Raw genomic sequence first — 17,530 nt, forward strand, 5'->3', positions numbered from 1 at the left:
GATGGTATAAAATTTTGCGAGTCGACAAGTTTATCAAGGTGGAAGTTTAAAACAAACTACAACTGGGAAGCTGGTATGAGTGCGCCGGGGGCAAAAGAGCCACATCGATATTATTCTGTAGCCTAACCTCGAGTGAACTGCAACCTAAAGCGCAGTGTAAATGATGCAGTACAAGTTAGCTGAAGTGCTTTCCCTACTGACGTCTATATCTCAAGCATTCAGACTTCGGGCTATGTTTGGAGTTTTTTTTTTATTAAAAAAAGAACTGCCCTGAAGATGTCCGCCTAAGCGTCTTCTTTTTTTAAAACATCATAATAAACCGAACGTTGCATTTCAAATGCCCGTAAGATCTGCAAGCTCTCTGAGCGGGAGAAATGACGAGGTTGAGGAAAAAACTTAATGCCTGTTATACCAAACTCCCGGGACAGGAACTGGGCTTTGTCATAAGCGATATGTGACTAAAAGCCGGGGTAATTTGCTCTCAGTATACTGCAGTGCAGACCATGAAATATTTCCATTGAACCGAGACTTAGTATTATTTATACCCAGGACATACTGCACGTAACTTCTTTTCTCAGCAGGCAGCCGCAATGACTGGCGCCTCCGAGTTTCTCCGTGTACAGAAAGGTGGCACTTCTGTCAAATTCCAATCAGAATAAAAACGCGACAGCGGTCGATTCAAAAGGCATGTTCCAACGGCGGTACGCGCACCGGCATGTTTAGCATAACACCGGCAAAGCTACCTAATCATATAGCTCGGTTTGTACACAAAAGAAGGCTGTAAAATGACTCCTTCAACGGGTAACTGTACTATTATGCGAACTATGCCCGGGATATCACGCGCTAATTTTTTGCCACGATGGTGCAGGAACGAGGCGGGTACCTTTTTTTGTGGTTATGGTGTATAAACGGGAACGTTACCGTAGGTTGAGAAACGTACTCTCCGCACAGCACTTCCTCGATTAACTTTAGGTTTGTCTGAACCTAGAATGTGAATGGCACGTAGGCTTCACCTTTTGCGAACGTATTATTCTGCTCTTTTGGCTTTTGGGTACTCTAATGGGGACTCACCTGACCACATTCCGATGGAACTCCTGCGATTTACGGACCAACGGGCTGCAAAAGCAACGTGTATCAATGAGAAAAGATTCACTAACCCAATAAATGTTCTTAACGGAATAGCCCGCTTCTTCTTAAGATACTGTGAACTCCCGTAAGACGAACTCGGTTATGACGAATTTTTGCTTATGTCGAAAAATGTGAGAATGCTTGTTTGGTTTTTCATATACCCAATGCCAAAATTAGAACTCTCCTTAAGCCGAACAGCCTTGCAGGTACTCTTCGGTTAAGACGGGCCACTTTCGGGGTGACCACCACAATCCTGGGTAGTGCACATGGCAGACCTGGCGGCGTGCGGCGGGGCATTGGAACATGACGAGACGGAAAGAAAAGTTAAAAAAAAAATGGCCACGTATCTGCTCCTTTCGTTGCAATTGTCTACAAGAGACGATAGCCTTTCGTCGACATTTGCCATGTAAATGCCTTCCTTCGCTTTCAGCTCTCCTTTCATGCTGTTCCTCTTCCGCCGCCCTCCTTCCAAGGTAAAGTGGCTAGAGGTTGGCTCGAGCCAAATTAAATTTACCGCGTTCCCATGCTCCAGTCCGGGTGCCTCGATGCCAGCGCTGCCGTATGCTGGGAGACGCGAGTGAATGGAAGCAACCTACTTCAACGTTTATAGAACCACGTTGCTCTTCACCACGTGCGTTCCAAGTAGAAATTCCAACCTATCTAGTGGAACCTTTCGTAACTGTTTTCATTTGATTATTTAAAACCCCGCCAGAAGCTAAACTGGGGCAGCTGACAGCAGGCGACAGTGGGAATGCAGTGGATGTAGTATTTTATTTTCTGTCGCAAAAATCAAGCATCCATAAATTTTTTATAAAGACTGAAAATAACCCTTATGTATTGATTTTCTGCCTCATATTTGCGTAAGGTTTTGTTCTTGTTCAACAATGTTGAGGAGGAGAGGAGGAGAATAAACATTTATTGAGCGCAAGTGCTGCTGACAGGGCACTCGCCCGGTAGAGGGCATGCTTATTCCGGGATACCCAGGCTGCGACTTGCCGTCCAGGCCCTCTTTACCGGATCTTCCTTGTGCCCAAGGTCAGGATCGATTTTGACAAGTATGAACATTATCACCGGACTTAAATGTTTAGGTCTGGCTGTGGGTTCATAAGACTATTTCGCAGCGTCTCCTTCACTTTTGCCGGGTGCCTCAATCGACTCTCACAGACAGACAGGCAGAGAGACAGACAAACCTTTCTACGTTCAAGTAGGCAAGAAAGACTGCCGTCTTTAAAAACCACAGCGCGAAGCGAATCTGCGCCGGGGAGCAATGGAGGAAGCGAGAAAAAAAGACACTCGGTTAAAGCCACCATTTGCACCACCTTTGAACCCACGTAGTCAGCGGCAAAGCAAGGAAAAAAGTGTGAGGGCGAGTTTTGTGGTAGCTTTGCACTGTAGGAGAGAGGCGCAAAACTAGAATTAGAAAAAAGTAAAATGAGCCAAGGCGGGTACTTCCTGTTCGTAACGTAGTAGCTATACCGTTTCCCAGCGGGAGCGTGTAAGTTCTCGTCGGTTCGCGTCGCGAATCTCACCGCGTCACCGCCGCGAGAGCGAGGAGTTCCCTGTCTGTCTCGGCTAAGTTTTCGCTAGAGGTAGCGGTTGTACGCTCTCCGTCGCCGCTTGGACTGCATAAAACCAAGCAAGATCCCTTGAAGACAGTGTTCTATCAAGTGTTGCATTCCAATGATTTTTTTTTCTTTTTCGTCCATTGTAAGTATACTTCATTCGTCGTCTTGAAGCAAAGCTTTTGCATGCACCTGGGCGTGTTGTTGATTCTTCTTTCGTGGGCACTTCTGATAAGACAAAAAATTCTCGTGGTCACTTCGAGTTCAGCTTAACGGGAGTTCACTGTATACCACTTCTTTAGTAAATAAAAAATGAACAAAGTACACATTTAGGGTTATCTAGTTAACACTAGATGGCCTAGCTGTCGAGGAGGCGAGAGTTTTATGTCTTTATTTCAGTACAGAAGCGGCATATTTCTAAACTATTTATTTTAAGCCGCTGTGAACATTTCTCTGCATTTGTAAAACGACGTCTTGTTGCCGGATATATCTTAAGCCCGTCGGTCATAAAGTAAGTGCAATAGCAAGGTTAACAGGTAATTCCCTCATCCTCCATTTTTTCTCGCTAATGCTTTCACCCCGGCTTATAAAAGAGACGCAGCAAATCCACGCTATGAAAGTTCGTTCACTCGTTTGCACGCACTGCATGTAATCAACACGCGGCTTTCAGCAGTGGTGAATGAAAGTTCCCTCGCTAATTCTCTCATACCCTCAAAGGAGCCATGAAGACAAAGCACAAGTTTGGTTCATTCAAAAGATTGCCTCGTTAGAATTTTTTAACGTAATTTTTTGCCTCGTTAGAATTTTTTAGACCACTTTTAACGTAAACGTCCCTAAAATAAGCCATATAATAAAGAAAAAGGGAATGGCCATGCGAACCACTCGCTCATTTCTCGCAACAGAACCTATGATGTCATACCAGCTAGCTTTGCGATTGGCGGAGGCGGGCAAAAGCAAGCGCAAATTAGGCAGAATTTACAAGCTTGCCCAACGCGCTCTTAGCGCTTAAATTTAAGGCACATTCGTTTTAAAGCAATACGAATAGTTGGACTACCAGTGGAAGTTACGTAAGCACACGTAAACATAGAAGTACCGGTGCGTACTGCTGTTGGTACTGCGCGCAGTATGCTTGGTTTAGCTAGACAGGACTGTGGAACTTTGCGGTTGTCTCAGATGACACTGGCCTATTGATCCAAGCAACGGTGTCTTACGAGACCATATTTGTCGAGCGAGAACTATGTTTCACGGAACGATTATTTTTTCCCTGAACAAAAACAAGCCAGGTTCAAATACGGTTAAAAATAAACCAGAGGCAGAAAACGGCTTGCCACGGTATGGTGGCGGCATCTAGGTTCCCTAACGTTAAACCAGGTTTCCCAATCGGCTGCATAGCCGTCAGTTCCTGTGATGTCATTGCAGACCACGAAAACACACGATTTAGCCATAAAATTAAACTTTTAACTTAAATTGAATAATTTCTCAGTGAATAAAACATCGCCTGCATCCTTACAAGTGCTAGGGACACTATAAAACACGAAATCTTTCGAATAAAACAAACTTGTACTTTATCGTCATGGCAACTTTAAGGGGATTTGCAAACAATGATGACGGCTTCCTACAGATATTGAAGAAATATTGACTCCACAAGCAGATGACAGCCGGTTCAGTGCCACCGACTTTGTGACACGACGACGACGACGGCGACGACGATGATCCATGGAGCTCAGGAGAAATTTCGACTTCGAGAGGAACATGCACCCACCAGAACAACTCATTGGCCTACTCCTGAATGTAATTTCAGGAGAACATAAATAACGCACATGTGTCAATCATTCTCGGGCAGATCCTCACATATCGCCCAGAGGAATCGAACATAGACGTTGACAGCTCACCCTAAATTGTTGGTAAGCTTCTCTGGATCATAAATTAATTGATCGATTGATCGTAGGGTTTAACGAGCCGGCGGAAGGTAGGCGATGGGGCACGCCGCAGTGGAGGGCTCCGGAGTCATTTTGACTACCTTGGGATCTTTAATGTGCGCCGAAATCTCGCCCACACAGGGACATTTTTACTTTTCGTCTCCATCAGAAAAGCAGCCGCCGTGGCCGGGAATCATACCCGCGTCCTCGTTCTCAGCAGCACGACGCCCTAGACACTCAGCCGCCGCGCCGGGTGACCGTATTAAGGCCTGATCACTTTCAGCTATTTTGTGGCAACTATCCTTTGGCTGGCTATTCCCGATTCGAAGGCCAACTACGTGGCTATCCGGCCTGTTAACAGAAGTACGTGTAGGGGAACAGGTTTTGCAGCTATTGGCACTGGTTTTAAGGTTCATAGATGACAACAATATTGGCAGAACAGAATCCTTAGCACATATTTTGCAAAAGGCATGTATGGAACCGAACTGTTCTTTTGTGTAAACACAAACACTCGATTGTTCTTTACGAAACCGATTGACAATGCCTGCACCATGATAAAAACGGTGAAATGGCCACATTAAGAAAAAAATTAGCGCCGTATTTGCTTGCTTCGCGGCAACTGTCCCCCCTGCCACGCAGAACACTGGCATTCTTTTTTCCACACTGCTCATCCTTCCCTTAACCCCGCTATTACAATCTCTTCGCACTCCTCCCATGATTAATGAAGGAAATGAAGGCTTTCTCGATTACCTACCACGTATACGCCGCCGAAAATGCCAACTACGACACGCACAACCCTTTCAACACATAACTCCCACATTCCGATAACTGCGAACCAATGTATGCACTCACGCCGTTGCATGTCAGCATTATTTCCCATTACGAACTCTCTTCCAAGTACTTGTCACTCGGTGAAAAATTAACGAATAACTAGCTGTTACTCGTCCATTTTAGGAGAAATTAATGAAGTGTTACTTAGTTATTTAAAAAAGAGAGTAGAGGCAACACATTAGATGTAACTCATTACGTGTGCATGTATGCGCCGACGTATATTAAGCGCTGCCACTACCCTGCCTGATGTTGCAACGTTCCTTACACTAGATGCTTGCCCCCGCTTCATTTTGAGCGTACTACAAATTTATGAACAGCTGTAATTACACAGAACGAAGCCGTACACGAAAACAGAATGTAACGCGATGGTTAGCTTAACTCGCGAACTCTAAAGAAAACAAAACCTATGTCCAGTGGACCCGGGAGTGAGAGTTTATTTATTAGATGCGAAGGCATCTCATTCACTCGCCTTGTCCTGCATCCAGCGTCGTCGGCGGCGGCCGCCCCTCCCCCCTCCCCCATTCTCCTCGCCGCGCCAGGTGCGCTCTCCGCCGCTCACCCCCTCTCCTCTCCGATAGCGAACACTCTCTCGCGAGGGCATTGGATTGGATTGGATTGGCTTGGCTTGGCTTGGCTTGGCTTGGCTTGGACTGGCTTGGACTGGATTGGATTGGATTGGATTGGATTGGATTGGATTAAAGTGGATTGTGTTGCGTCATAGCCGCGGCAGACGCGCTGGCGCCGGCGCGTCCCCTCACCGTTATGCGCGCTATAAAACGCGGTGCCTGCGCCGCTCCGCTCCATCGTTCCAGCGCCGTTCCTCCGCTGTCCAACGCTGCAACGTCAACCTCCTATGCGTCGCATCTACACAGGGGTTCCCGCGAGGGGAGGTGGGAGTTTTTATTTATTTATTTATTTATTTATTTATTTATTTATTTATTTATTTATTTATTTATTTATTTATTTATTTATTTATTTATTTATTTATTTATTTATTTATTTATTTATTTATTCTATTTATTTATTCGTGCTGCCAATTCCATGAGAGATTATTGCAGGAAGGGCAAAATAATACAACCTTTAACACAATACAAACATACAGCATTTACACGTACAACGTTACACAAAATTTAAAGAAGACAGTATCGGTTTGTGACCTGTGTGTGTAACAGTGCAGTATCAGTGCATCACAACAATCCTGCAGATGAAAACAGTGTCTGAAATACCAAAAACAAAATAAAACAAAAAAAACACAAGATGATGCTCTATGTATAAGTAGCAGCTACTATGGCTGAATTACATCCATGTGCCCAGGTGATTTTCCAGCAAGGATGAAAACGTGTCATAAGTAGGTCTGCTTGTTACGGAGGAAGGCGAGTTGTTCCATTCATGTATGGCGAAAGGAAGGAAGGAGACCTTAAAACAGTCGGTGCGGCATTGGTATTCTGGAAGTGTTAGTCAATGCGTGTGTCGTGTTGATCTGGTTTCTGCTTTTGATATATACATAGAGCTATCTATGTTTAACTGCTTGCTTACTAATTGGTATAACATTTCCTGCCGAGCAAGTTTTTCTCGCTGTTTAAGGGTTAATACTCCTGCTTTTTTTAGAAGTTCTGTGGACGAGTCAGTTGTCCTATATTTGTTATAAATAAACCTAATAGCCTTCCTCTGCACCCTTTCAAGTCTAGGTATACGTGCGTTAATGTAAGGAAACCAGGCGACATTTGCCTATTCCAAAGTTGGTTTTACGAATGCATTATAAGCGAGTATTTTGTTTCTGGTGGTGCCTCCTTTAGTCGTCTTCTCAGAAAAAAATGTCTGCGTAAGGCCGCTGATGTGACATTGGCGACATGCGAGTTCCATCTAAGGTCATGTGTCAAAGTTACGCTCCTCCTCTTCCCTTGCCCTCCGCTACTCCCGCCCGAGCTACCACGCGCTCCGGTTGCTAGGCGCACGCCGGCCAACGCACGACGACCCCCGACTAAGAAATGCATTCGCATCTAAAACGCAGTGTGCGGCTCTTAGTATATGCGACGCATCATGGCGACAGGCCGCGTGTGCACAATTCGAATGCATTATTAGAGTTCGTTTCAAACTTTGGTGTGGAAAGATATGAAATTCTCATTCGTATGATTATTCCGCCTGCGTACCCATCCCTTCCCTACTTTTCCTCCACCACCACTCCAGTCGCCTCTTCGTCACCTCTATGGCCTTGAAGTTGAGGTTCCCCCTCGCCCCAAATACCAAAGCCACCACCAGCGTCATTTCCACCTCACCAGCCCCTGACAATATGATCTATAGTTTCCCGATCACTGCCGCAGCATGCACATGTTTCATCCTCCTGCCTGTAGCTACCCGTGTATGCCCGGGTTCTCAGGCACCCCACCCGTGCTTCGAAGAGCGATGCACTGCCTCTCGTATTGCCATAGAATCCCTCCTTCTTAATTTCCAGTTTCCAGGGTTTTTTTCGCTTCCATTCTCTGTGCCCACTTTGTCGTCTCTGCTGCCTTCACCTGCTTTTTTACCTGTTGTGTAAACCACACTTTCCCCTACCGACTTTAAGTACCGCTTGGTCAGCCGTCTGGTCCTCCGTCTCCACCGCGTGTCCACGCTCCTCATATACAGGTACTTAAACACCCTCGCGGCCCATTTTTAGTCCTCCATGTCACGAAGTCGCTCCTCAAACTTTATCTTGCTCTGCGCCTCCCGCGCCTCGAAAGACGACCAGCCCATATCCCCCTGTACCGCTTCATTTGTAGTTTTGCTGTAGGCCCCTAGGGTCAATCTGCCTAGCGCCCTCTGATTTACCTCCAGGCCCGCTTATGTTTCATGCACAGAACAGAATTTCCGAAAGTTAATCCTGGTACCACGACCTTTTTCGACACTCCCCTTACCACCTCGTATTTGTTCTGTCCCCAGAGGGCTCTACGCTTCAGTATAGCCGCGTTCCGCCTTCCTTTCGTCTTAAGGTGAGCGTCATGCACGTGCGTGTAATCTTCGCTGTCGTGCAGCCATACTCCTAAATAATTATACTCTTTCACCAATGGTATTTCTACTTGTTGCCCTGATACTGTTTCGTGCTCCGCGACCTCGTTAAAGACAATGATCCCCGATTTTTCTCTACTAAGGGATAGCCCGAGGTGCGTCTCTTCTTCACCGCATATATCCCTCAAGCCCTGCATACTTGTCCGGTTCTCCGCCATCAACAATATGTTATCTGCATACATTAGTCCTGGAACCCGTTTTCCACCACCTGTCCGTTTTTCATGTATGACAAGTCGAACCCCAGCGTACTGACTTCTAGCTTCCTTTTTAACCCCGCCATGTAGATCATGAACAGCAGAGGAGACAGAGGGCATCCTTGTTTCAAACTCTTCTAGGTGTATACAGGCCTATTGTATGTTATCCCCTCCCACACTATTTCCACTTGGTTCTCCCGGTATAGCTCCCTGAGTAAGCTAATGAATCCTGCCCCCACTCCCTCATCCTCCAGAATACTCCATAGCCAATCCCCATCTACATTATCATACGCCGCTTTGATGTCCACAAAGGCTAACCACAAAGGCCGGTTTTGCATCTTTACCACCTCTATGCATTAGCTTACCACAAATATGTTGTCGTATAGTCTTCTGTCTTTTCAAAACCCATTTTGAAGTTCCCCTAATATCCTATTTTCTTCTACCCACTGCTCTAGTTCGAACTTCACTGCCTGCATTGCTAACTTGTACAGCACTGACGTGACGATTACTGGCCTATACGACCTCGGGTTTGTCCTGACCCCTTTTCCCTTGTGCACTAAGTTCATCCTGCTCATTTGCCACGCGGCCGGTATTGCCTTTTTTCTACCCTTGTTCTGATGGCTTCTATTAGCTTTCCCTTGCCCTTTGGTCCTGACTGGTTAATCAACTCCATCGGTATTCCATCTGGGCCTACTGCGGTATTTTTTGGGACCTTTTCCTCTGCTCTTTTCAATCTCAGCCTGTCCCCATCTAGCTCCAGACATTCCGGCCTACGCGTCGCGACATCTCTGTGTCGTTGCGGGGCCTCTTCATCCACGTTACCGAACTTCTCCGTGATGATTTTTGTAGGTATGCCAATGTTCTTCTCCCTTGAGCATCTGCCCCTGCTCGTTTTCTATACCGCCTTCTGTGGGACTCGTACGTTTCCCTGATGCCTCCACATGGTTCCAAAACCTTTTCGGCGCGTCTCTACCCCTGCCTCGTATTTGTGCTACGCATCGCTCGCTGTCCCCCTTTATTTTCGCTGCACTAATTGCTGCACTTCCCTTTTCATTTGCTTATATTGCTCCCAATTTAGGTCCACCTCCTCCTGATGTCTCCCCATCCTTTTGGCCTGTCTGTGCTCTCTAGACGCCTGATTACGCCTGTTTACAGGATGCAGCGGCCTGTGTTAAACCTGCGTGCTACCAAATGCGGATGACCGCTGTTTTTTTCTTTCTTTTGGGGCAAAATGCATTGATACGTGACATTACTCGGGCGGAACACGCCACCTGCTGCCTGTGCAGAGTCAACTGGTCGTACAGTTGGTATAGGCAATGGTGGAGTGCATCAGGTACACAAACAGCGTTTTTGCCGCCGGTGGGTACAAATTTTCGATCTTTAGGGGGAAAAAACCATCCAACATCTCTGAGCTGCAGTGCAGTGAGGGCTCGTGATTGAATTATTAGCTTCTGCCTCAAAATTAGTATTCTGCCTCAAAAGAAAGAAAAACAGCGGTCATCCGCATTTGGTAGCACGCAGGTTTAATGCAGACCGCGGCAGCCTGTTTTCTGGTAGAGGCTGGAAAACAAAATTGCAGCTCACGTTAAAGGGTCCGTGAAGACAAAATGCAAGTCTGGGTGACTGCAGAGATTGCCTGGTTAGAATAACACTGCACCAGGTTTACCACAGACTTCCCTAAGCTAAGTGACCTAATGAGGAAAACAGAGAATAGGCATGCGATACCACAGTTACTTTTCTGCACTGAACTGATGACGTAATATGGGCAGCTCGTTGTAGTTCGCTGAGGCCGACAAAGTATAACGCATATTACAGAGCTTATATGCTTCCAGAACGATATATCTGCATTTAAATTTAGCGCACATTCCTTTAATAGCAGTGACGAGTGTTGGGTAAAAAAATGAAAATTACGAGCAAACACATCAACATAGAACAAAAGTGTACTTGGTCTTCATGGCCCCTTTGTAGAACCCCTGGGGGTCTAAATCCTTAGAGATCCACCACGGTGTGTCTCGAAATCATCTCAGTTGCACTTCGATAATTCATGCCGTTTTAAACGTAAAACAAATACAGCATAAAGACCACATATCCTGATCTCACACGTTTTTCTGTGCCCTCCCGTTTTGCTCTTTGCCAAGTGAGAAACCTGGAGTTTGGGGAACCTGGAGCCCTCCTCTTCGCAGCTTTGTCTTCTTCTTCTTCAGCGGTTCCCCTACGGGAAGATGACGATGGTGGTTGAACGCGAAGCTATCTCGTGATGGATTGTTTGGTTGGCCAATCCCTAGGAGCATCATGCATCATCAGACACGCTGCGCACGCCGGCCAAGGGACGCACGACAACCCCCGACTATAATGCATTTCTGCATAAAACTGCGTCGGAAAGCAGTTATATAACTACATCGAGGAAAAATAATTAGCAGTGGTTTAGCGCGACTATGCCAGGATATACGTAGCGTGAGCTAAGGTTCAGCTGGTTATTCTTAGGTTTCGTGGTTGTCTAGGATTAGCTGATTATCATGCTTACTGTTTCTAAGAAGATTTCCAAACCAATCAAATCCAGTCCAGTCCAGTCCAGTCACCGCTCCTGGCGCATGGCGCATCCCACAGCACGGCTCTCCAGGAGCCAGGCGAAACGGCTATCAAGCGGCTCCGGCGCAACGTCAGACTTGGGCTACTGCGCAACGGAGGTGCACAGCTATAGGCACGCGCAGGCGCCAGTGCGTCTGCCGTGGCTATGACGTCACTCCTCTGGAATTCACAGACCGGCGAATGTGGAGACTCAATTGTCTACACACCCGTACTCCAATTGGATTGGATTTCAATCCAGCACAATCCAACACAATCCAATCTAATCCAATACAATCCTATTCAAGCCAAACCAATCCAATCAAATCCGATCCAAACCAATTCAGTGCTCCTCGCGCTTGCGCAGCACGGCCCTTCACGGCCCACACGAAACTGCTCAACCTCGGCCAGTGTAGCTTACGCTACAAAAAATCTTGCATCTCCACGAAGTGAATCATGACGAGCGGGCGAAGCACTGGGGATCGTTCTTACCGTAAATCACCCGTGAGAGTGCTTACTGCTCCTAAAATCCAATACAATAAAATTCAATTTATTCCAGTTCATTCCAAATCTAATTCAATAAAATCCAATCCAATCCAATCCAATCCAATGCTCTTCGCGCATGCACGGCACGGCTCTCCAGGAGCGCACTCTCTCTCTCTCTCTCTCTCTCTCTCTAACCTTTCGTGAACCTTATATTTCGTTCTTGTTAGCCTTTTGTGAACCTTTTGTTCACAAATATTTCCATTTACACGGTGCTGTGCGTCTCTCTCCCTCTCTCTTTCTCTCTCTCTCTCCAGCCTTTTGTGAACCATTTATTTTGTTATTGTTAACCTTGTGTTGACCTTTTGTTCACAGATGTTTTGATTTACACAGTGCTGTGCCGCGAGCACGGACGCCGGACGGCGGACGGACAGGCCTCGGCCTTAATGTGCTTGGCCCCTAAAATTCCCCTGGTATCTATTCGCAATGCTGCAAATGTCGCCGGTGCCATGATGCATGCTCACAACTCTTCCCTTTTCTCCTCTACGCTCTGCCTCTCCCCTCTGAAGGTTTGTAATATTCAATTGTGAGGCTGAAATATCTGGCCTAGAGCTTCTACCGAAGCACGGAGTCGTGTATTTCCAAACGGGAACGTCGAAACCATGCTTTTGTGTAGGAGCGAAACATCATGGTTTCATACTTAGCAGGCGAAAGACCAGCAAAACGTGACGCGAAGTTTCAAGTGCATTCCATTCCGTAATCGTCCCTCAAAGAGTGCTTCCCGTCGTATTTCTCTGCGCCGAAAAACGAGGCGCGCTGCTCTCGCAAGGGCACAAAACGTTATCTGAATTGTTGCTTGTGGTAGTAGTGTTCCTCAGGCTGCCCGTTTACCATGACGCCGCGAAAGTGGGCAGCACGCTGTTTAGACACCAGCTCCAAGCACTGCCTTCTGTTTTGCTTCGGCTGGTGGTCGAAGCACAGCCGGTTGCGTTTCCATCGGCGCCGCGAATTCGTTCGGTCGGCGGCATAAGATAAAGCGGCTGCGCTTTCTTTGGCGCCACGAATTGGTTCGGTCTTTGGCTGAAGCGCAGCCGGTTGCGCTTCCGACGGCGCCGCGAATTCGTTCAGTGGCCTGCCGAAGCCTGGTCGGTGGCGCTTCCGCATCTTGCTGGACCTTGGCCTAGCTTGGAGGAGAAATTGACTCTACCAACCTTTTCCTTGGCTCGGGCATTGAACAATAAATTTCGCTTAAAACAATAATCGTTTCTGTTATGCTTCCAAGCCAGCTGGACGCCTTCGGACTGCGATTATAACCCTGACGAGCACCGGACCGCCATCAAACTGCAACGGAAAGACTTTCTGGCCTCCCTGGTCAACCACACTCCCATTCCCATCCCAACCCACTATTTTTCCCTTGCTATTTCCCACTCATGCCGCTCGTGAACCTTAACTTTTCGCTACCCCTAAGGGGGTCTGATGCACTAGCAAGAGACCCCCGGGTGTTTTTTCTGCATTTCAATAAACGTTAAAAATGAGAATCGCTCGCACTGCTACCAAATCATGACGCTTTCCTCAGTTTGTTGATTGATTGATTGTATGTTTAGTGCGCCGATGGAATGCAGACGATGATGGGGCGCGGTCGTGGAGAGCTCTGGACTAATTTTGACCACCTGTGGATCTTTAACCTACGCCGAAATCTCGTACACACGAGTGGTTTTGTTTTTTGCCTCCATCGTAAAAGCGGCCGCCGCGGCCGGGAATCGAACCCACCTCCTCGTGCTCAGCAGCAGCGTTCTCGTGCCTAATTTATTTAAATCTTTCCGCATGGGGTAATTTTTCTTCTGTACATAAGAATGGTCCAACATAACATTCTATCTCGAATCCTTAAGCTCATATGTTTTGTTTTCTGACGAGGGAATTACTTATGTTTTCTCGTCTTTTTATTTCGTGATCCATGCAAAATATTGGGATTTCCTGATGAGTGAAATAATTAAACCGGGGCGCACCTCATGTTTTTTTTTTCTTATAGCTATGGGATCCTACTTCCGCTCTGGTTTGATCATTGCAACTTTTACCTCTCTGTCTCTTCCTATCCACGCGGTAATTTATAATAACCAGTATTCGGCCTAATGAATGGCGTGTCATTGTCGCCAAACAGTTAGTTATTAGAAGACCCATGTTGCCAAAAATTGCACGCATCGAATAGAGAAATTATACCATCTCCCCGAAGGGAACTAGATGGTGATGCAAAGCATTTCGGTCTAAACAGTCTAAAATAAGTAACAACAATTCATGGGAGACACAATCGAAAGCTTTCTCCAGGTCGAGCTGGAGAACAGCAACGCGAGCTTCGGCAGCGTCGCGTCGCAGCATTCTAGGACACACCTTGCCGTATGCGTATTGGACAAAATTGTGCGCCCTTTTATGCAACACGTCTGATGTGTTCCTACAACTTGTGTGATGACTGATTGTGCTCTCTGGGATAAGCACCTTCATAAAGATCTTATATTCCACGTTCGTCAAAGAGATTGGGCAATATGCTGTTACGTGTTTAAGCTTATCTGTGCTGTCCGTTTTAGGTATTAGTATCTTGTGTGCCTGTGCGTAACATAGCAGCAATGCCTTACGTTCCAGAGCCTCGTTAAAAAGTACGGCCAAGAGGACGCAAGCTCAGCTTTAAGCGCCTTGTAAAAAGCCGCGCTTAATCCGTCAGGTCCTGGCGACTTTCCCGGGTTTAGGTTATTGATGGCACTTTCAACTTCTGCGGGTGTTATGGGCTGCTCTAACCTTTCTTTACTGTCTTCATTGATTCTCGGCATTGCGCCGAGAAGCTCGGTTTTGAAAGCCTCCAAATCAACCCTGCGAAATGCTAACAATCCTTTGTAGTAATGGAAAAACGCCCGCGCGATTTCATGCTTATCGTCCGTCACCCTTCCCTCCAACTCTTTCTTATCTCGTTGCGTCGGGCGTTCGCTCGCTCTAAACCAATCGCACGCTTAGTAGGCGTCTCTCCGGACGCTAACTGGTCTACTCTCGCGCGCACGAGAGCTCCCCGATAGCGTTCGTCATCCAGCAGTTCAAGTTTCTGTTGAATTTTTGTAATATTTTCTTTGAACACCCCAGGCTCTTTGCACTCTTCGTGGGTTAGTTTCTCTAGGTTGGATCTTAGCGTTTTTTCAATAATTTTTTGTTCGTATTTAATGACGGTGGACCTCTCTATGGCCCTCAGTTTCACGTCCTGTTTACACTCCTCCCACCGTTCGCAGATTCTACCCCCTCTATTTCCCGTATTTTATTGTTCACTGTTTCCACAAAGTCCCCGTCTAGAAGCAACTTGTCGTTTAACTTCCATAGGTCCCACTTAAAGGGGTTGGTCCGTTTTTTTAAATCCTAGATTGCACACAACCAAGCAGTGGTCAGAAAAGGATACGGGTTTTACGGTGTACCCTTCGCATTTCCCAATCAAGTCAGTTGTTACATACACCCTATCCAGTCTGGCGTGGCTAACTCCCTGAAAATGCGTGAATTTCACATCACGTTCACCTTTTAAGCATTCCCCCACGTCCACTAATCGAAAATAATCTATTATGTCAGACAACAGTGCAGTACTCTCATCTCGAAAAGGCGTGGTGCTAGCCTTGTCGCGCGGTGACAAGACGCAGTTAAAGTCACCTAACACGACTAGTCGCTTTTCTGCCGATAGATAAGGCCGTACGCTGCCGAAAAATGCTGTTCTTTCTTTAGCGTCATTCGGCTCATATAAACAGATAAATCGCCACTGCACTTCAGCAAACGCCACGTCAACAATCCCAAGCCTGCCCGATAAACTGGAGAAGACATGTTGAACAAGGCCCGGCAGTTTTTTGACCAACAAAAGGCATCCAGCGGAGAGGTCAACTGCATGGCTTACACATACAAAATACCGCGACGTGAAACATCGCTCCATGTCCCCGGTATCATCATCCCCCTGCACTTTCGTCTCCTGAACCACTAGTTCATCCAACGTCCAGGTCAGACAACAGGCGATACACCTAGCTCTGCCCTCGCTTACCCGAAAAACCTCGGACGTTTAGGGTTGCAAGGTTCAGTGACTCACAAGGCCACATTTCCACCCACAGACTAGGAACCGGAGACATGGTGCTTACCTCTCACGTCCAGTGCGCCGTTAGGAGACGCCCTTGGGCCCCGGGTAGTCTGGGTGTTTTGGTGCCGTTACCGGCACCCCTGACGTTCTGCGCTCTCATACATTTGTCTTGAGCCGCGTCGTCGACCGGCGCCCTGGCGTCGCCTTCATCGGCGGCTCGTCGTCCTGGGCTGTGAGGTTGTTTGCGTCACCCTCGGCCACGTCGACGTGGGCCCGCTTGGGTACAGGCATCCCGGTCACTTCCATGGCATCGGGGTTCTGACTTGCCGTTAGGTGGTCGTCCGTTCGGATGACGCCGTCTTTCGACAGGTCCCCCGAATCAACCGGCTTCCCCGTGGCTCCGCTGTCGCCGCCCCCTGCTGCCGCGTTGGCCTCGTCCGTTGTCCCAGCGGCTGCCTCCTCCGGCGCCATGTCCCCGGACCCCTTGGCAGCTTCCGCAGCCTCTGCCGCGTCCATGATGTACTCGGTGGCCGCATCAGTGCCAGCAGGTCCCACAACGCTCGCATACAAGCGCAAACAGTGGGTGTCAGTGTGGCCGAACCGTCTACACCGGGAGCGCCTCGGCACCTCACACTCACGTCTGACGTGGCCTTCGCCATGACTACGAAGGCACTGCATAGGCCGCCCGGGTGCCACGACGAGGGCTAGCTCCCCGGCGACTCGAACTTGGGGGCAGGTCGCCTAGCTTGAGCCCGGACTTGCGCTTAAGTAGCACAGTCCTCGTCGTCGACGTTTTCTCGTTGACACCCGCAACACGCCACCGCTCCCTGGTCACCTCGCTGACACTGCCATAGGGTGCAAACGCGGCGCGAATGTCTTCGACCGCCACCCCGTACAACAGCCAGTGGAGCTTGAGCTTCATCTCCTGGTTCTGTAGGTCAATCACGAGGCAGCGACTCCCCTTCACCACCATCTCGGTAGCGGCCAGCATCTTCCTAGTTGCGTCGGCGTTCTTGAAGGTCACTGCCCAGACGTGGTTGATTTGGTACGCGCCCAAGGAAATAACCTCGGGCAGCACACCATGCTGGGCCAGAGCGTCCCTGAAGTCTTCGACACGATATGGTCTTCCCCTCTTGCTCCTGGTCTTCCCTTTACGTCGGCGTGAAGAAAAACTGTGTTTAACACAATTCGTCCGGTAGGCAGCGTCGGCACGATAATCTGATGATCCTGTTCTACATTTCCCTCGCTCCTGTTTCCGCGGCTGGCTTCGGCCGCTATCGCCGCTCGGTGCCAGCTCATGATTACACGACCGTTCACAGCGGTGCGCGGAAGTGGAATGCTTCGCTTTCTCGCAGTGTGGGATCCGCTGCTCGACGCTGGCGTTTCGAAGCGGGTTCACTTTCGCCAGTTCGCTGACAGAATTGTTGGCGTCCATTCAGTTCATCGGACAAGCAGCAACTGAGGGAGCAGCGCGCGGAGAGGAGGACAGGAGGAGCAGCGCGCGCGCTATCGCACAGCTGGTGGGGAAAGGGGAAGAGGAGAGTGACGTTATGGCATAGCTGATGGGGAGAGGGGTCTAAAAGTGAGGTCTTATATTTTCTATTTATTACTGAGTGAAGATAACAGCAGGGTGGTTATGTTTTTCCACAAACATAAAGTCAGTTTAAAAGCAACCATTGCCTGGAGATGTGAGGGGTTTAATCGCGTCGTGTATGTAAA

At 48.0% G+C, this 17,530-nt stretch overlaps 1 protein-coding gene across 2 annotated transcripts in view; it reads right to left on the reverse strand.

Annotated features, from left to right (window-relative positions):
* Positions 1-17,264, reverse strand: part of LOC144162152 (uncharacterized) — a 50,507-nt gene extending 33,243 nt beyond the window's left edge. The window contains exons 1-2 of one of the 2 annotated variants that reach the window (XM_077692641.1): positions 15,873-17,264; positions 1,067-1,116 (exon numbers count right to left, since the gene is read on the reverse strand). In XM_077692641.1, coding sequence (XP_077548767.1) covers positions 15,968-16,489 — 522 coding nt within the window. In that variant the 5' untranslated portion in view covers positions 16,490-17,264 and the 3' untranslated portion in view covers positions 1,067-1,116; positions 15,873-15,967. Of the gene's footprint in view, positions 1-1,066; positions 1,117-15,872 lie in introns of those variants that run through there. The other variant, XM_077692640.1, reaches the window with a different exon arrangement.
* Between the last annotated feature and the right edge of the window lie 266 nt (positions 17,265-17,530).

This window comes from Haemaphysalis longicornis, unplaced genomic scaffold (assembly GCF_048455015.1).
Source record: "Haemaphysalis longicornis isolate Haplotype H1 unplaced genomic scaffold, Haemaphysalis longicornis Haplotype H1 scaffold_12, whole genome shotgun sequence".
NCBI lineage: Eukaryota > Metazoa > Arthropoda > Arachnida > Ixodida > Ixodidae > Haemaphysalis > Haemaphysalis longicornis.